The sequence below is a fragment of the Nicotiana tabacum genome, chromosome 8, assembly GCF_000715075.1.
Source record: "Nicotiana tabacum cultivar K326 chromosome 8, ASM71507v2, whole genome shotgun sequence".
In the NCBI taxonomy this organism is placed as follows: domain Eukaryota; kingdom Viridiplantae; phylum Streptophyta; class Magnoliopsida; order Solanales; family Solanaceae; genus Nicotiana; species Nicotiana tabacum.
The window spans coordinates 198,782,986-198,786,985 of NC_134087.1; the positions used below are offsets into that span (position 1 = coordinate 198,782,986).

Genomic DNA, 4,000 nt, shown 5'->3' on the forward strand with positions numbered 1-4,000 from the left:
GAGTACTTACTATTTCACCACACCCGTTAGTGGTGACCATAGGTAAACTTCAATCTCACTTTGAAGGGTTAGCTTTAAGGCAACATAAATTGAATGAAGATGGATAGGCAGACTCCAAATTAGGTCTAAAAAAGATGCATTAATTGAATGAAGATGGATTGCCAAACCAAAATCTAACTACATTTAGGTATTGTAAACATTATGAAAGTTTGGCAGGGGTGGGGGTTGGGGGGTTGGGGGGGTGGGGACAAAGCAAAAAACGTGCAAAATTTTCTCAAATAGTGTTTGGTCAATTATTGGAGACCAACAAGATAGTCATACCAAACCAATTATACAACATTACAGATCATAACAAACCATTATAAAAAAAAATCTTAAAAAATTTCAAGCAGGCATGTTTGACCTTACCCCACTTGTAATTGTGGCTTGTTTGATTATTTCCATTACCATCTTTAGTTTTAGTTTTTGTATATGCTTTTATTTATTTATATGTATATATATATATATATATATATAGGCAAAGGCGGTGGTGCCGGATTCAACTATATTTCACTGAATATCTGCTATTTATTCATATCTTAGAAATTATTTAAAGAATTTTCTCAGTACTGGAACCCTATTCTCCTATATGATTTTCATGCATTTCATTAATCACTAGGTCGACCGTAGAATGCTAGTATATGCTATATTTATTTTATTAATTTTTTTCCCTTTACTTCTATAATTTTCTTGTCTATGATAGAAACTACAATTGGAGCTCTTCCTTTAAAGGGAATGAATTATTTCCAAATACCTTCAAAATCTTGGAAAAGAAATCATGTATTGCTTTTTATCAAAAAACAATAGAACCATACAAGAAATACTAAAACACAAAATACAAATGGAAAAACAAAGTAATTTGCCTTATGACAATATAACAAAAATCAATGAAAGTTGATGAATCAAATAGTACATATAAGATACTGAACAAACATCCTTTAGTCTTAATTACAAAAAAATTCTCAATAACAGTAAATCAGATCTAGTTAGATAATATTGGCTTCAATCAAGCTTGAAACCAAGAACAAAAAAACTTGAAAAATACTTTGTCAATTACTAGAAAGAAAAAAAGGGCAACCCAGTACACTAAGCTTCTGCTATGTGCGGAGTCCGAGAAAGGGCCAGACCACCCGTGACTTCGTGATCACATAGCAATAACTTTACCAGCTACGCCAAGGCTCCCCGTCTACCAGTAGTATTACCAAAATAACTAAAAGAACTGCTCAGTTTTCACTGGAACAAATTTTGCACCTAATCCAAGCCATGCCTTATTTTCCTCAGTCTTAGAATCTGCTATTTTTTTGTTGTAAATCTGATATGGTGCAGTTGAAGTAATTCTATCTTTTCTTTTCTCCAAAAATCTTGTAAGTGAATTTCGTCTCGCAATTGGTAAATCAGCAACAGAGGATTGTGATATTGGCACGTGAGTTCGCGTACGAAATTCTTGAGTCAAATTGGTAGTAACAGATTCAGCTGATTTTTGATTATTTACCATAGGATAAGAAAATATGTTACTAGCCAAATTCTGTTTGTTGTTGGTTTTCTTGGTAGCCAATTTCATGATTTCATTTGCTTTATCTGCTGGAAAATCATCAAATACAATAACTTGACCACCATAAAATATAGTCATTTGTGCCTTTTCTGGTTCAGATTTTGCAGTAGAAATAACTTCTTGAGGAAAAAGATTCATTGGTTTTTGAGAATTTTTCTCAGCTGAATCACCTGATTTTTCAATCATTGGCAATAAATTCATAGTAGTTGTAGTTGTTTGGTTTCCTGTTTCAAGAAATAAGAGAAAAATACATCAGAAAAAACTCCTCCAACTTCTAAAATGTTAAAAAAAAAAAAAGAGCTGAAATCTTGAAACCAGAATAACTGTTTTTCTTTTTAGTCTATCCTAAAAAGAATCGCACATTTCTACATTTAGAAATGATTCGACTCTAAATTATGTATATTTCATGTTATGCATCACGAGTAAGGGCGGAGCTAGAAGCCCCTTTAATTCGAACAATATATTTGTGTTAAAAAAATTCATCAAAAATATACAAATATTAAATATAGAATCCATTTAATAGCACTTGAAATTCTCGTTCTAAAATTTAGAACCCATAAAATTGGAATTTGAACTCTGCCGATACATTCACAAGTTTTCAAGTTTTTTTAATTTTTTCTTAAATTTCGTGCTCAGTTCAACATCGACACACAAATTAAGGGGAGGTAATAATACTAGCTAAGATGGGCGTATCTAGTGTACTGTGGTCAGCATAATCTAGTAGTTTGGCTCAAACACTGTATTTCATTAAAAAAAATTCACCGAAAATGTGTACATAATTTATTCAGAACCCAATAAGCTTTCTTTTTTATAATCAAGAACCCACAAACTTAAAATCTTTAACTCCTCTATAAATCACAAGCTTCAATATATTTTTTTTATTTTTTTTCTCAAATTTCGTGTTCAGTTCAACACCGATACACAAAGGCAATACTAGCCAAAGGGGGCGGATCTAGTGTACTGCATACTATCAGCATAACCTAATAGTTTTGTCTCAAACTCTATATTTTAATGTATAAATAATTCATTAAGAACCCAGTGACCAGTCTTTTCTATAATCAAGAACGTAACTCATAAACTTAAAATTCTAGCTCGGTCTGTAATAGCTAACACCCTATCTAGCAAATGATAACAGAAAACAGCTATGGATTTAAAGTTAATTTTTTAAGGAGAGGATAAAGAGTAAATGGATATAAATTAAAGAACATACCAGTTGGTTCAAAACTGCGGTAGATACCAAGATTATTGAGATCTCCAAAAGAACCTTTTTTCTTCAAGAATTGGCTCGAAAGATTACAAGTTTGAGAAAACTGAGACTTCTGGCCGGTGACCTTGCCGGAATCTACAATCTCCGATGACCCCATTTTGTTTTCCGGTGGCAAAAAACTAAATATATCAAGAATCTGTAATAAGCTTGAGAAAGATATTTGTAAGTTGAAATAAATTTGGAACTATTTGATGAAGAATCTGTTTTGAGTACAATGTGTATATATATATATGAAAAAAAGATATTGGGGGGGTGTTGAATGGTGGGGTGGGTGGGTAAGAGGGGGGGTGGCTATACCTATTTGTTAGAATTAATGCGTGAACGAGGAACACGTGGGGTTTTCAGTACATTAATGTAGTAAAACTCTGGTTTGTGGTTTTGTTTGTTTGGTTCAAAATTCAAATACAAAAAGGTTTTGATTTGAAATGGGAAATGAAATTATTAAAGTATGGACAAAGAAAAAACAAAGGTAATCCATAATTCAAACACGTTTTCTTTTACGTCTCAAAAAACGATACAGCTGTGTATATTGCGCGTTGCTCGGTCACTAGTAAATTGCCCTCTGTTTTGTTTATATTTACAACGTCTGCCCTCCTTCGTATTTCGTTTAGTTTTCCATTTTTTTTTTCTTTTGGCTTTTTATATTTGTTCTTGCCAAAAAATAAATAAATTGTTTTTACTCTGTCCTTTGGTTTTAATTTGGATAACAGTTGGTTATGTAAGTATTTGTTTGAATTTAGTTTTGATAAATCAATTTTTAGCTAATAGTTTATTGTGATTTAGTGGCCGTTTGGACATAAGAAATGTGAAATTTTGGAAGAAAGTAAAAAAAAAAATTAAGAGAAAATGATATTTTCAAATTATTGGACATGAATACAATTTAGAGCTGTTTTTTAATTTTTTATGAGTGATTTGAAGTAAAAATTTTGAAAAACTTTGGAGTTTTTCAAAAATTCGAAAAATTCCGAAATTCAACTTCAAGTAAAATTTGAAATTTTTATGGCCAAACATTGGTTATTCACTTTTTCGAAGCAGCCTGGTGCACCAAGCTTCCGTTATGCATGGTTTCTGGGAAAGGGCCGAACCATAAGAGGCTAGTGTACGTAACCTTACACTGCATTTCTGCCATAGACTGTTCTCAC

At 32.0% G+C, this 4,000-nt stretch overlaps 1 protein-coding gene across 1 annotated transcript; it reads right to left on the reverse strand.

The window, feature by feature from the left end:
* Positions 1–927: 927 nt before the first annotated feature.
* Positions 928–3,063, reverse strand: LOC107815661 (protein TIFY 10A). Its single transcript, XM_016641277.2, has 2 exons — positions 2,802–3,063; positions 928–1,815 (listed from the first exon to the last, which is right to left on the reverse strand). The coding sequence occupies exons 1-2, from the start codon at positions 2,953–2,955 to the stop codon at positions 1,250–1,252; spliced, it is 720 nt and encodes a 239-aa protein (XP_016496763.1). The 5' UTR covers positions 2,956–3,063; the 3' UTR covers positions 928–1,249.
* Between the last annotated feature and the right edge of the window lie 937 nt (positions 3,064–4,000).

Bases quoted from the DNA above. Each gene is read 5' to 3' on its own strand.
- LOC107815661 (XM_016641277.2), bottom strand. From the start codon at position 2,955: ATGGGGTCATCGGAGATTGTAGATTCCGGCAAGGTCACCGGCCAGAAG. The intron at 1,816-2,801 runs GTATGTTCTTTA...TTCTTGAAACAG, and splicing joins CCGCAGTTTTGAACCAACTG to GAAACCAAACAACTACAACT.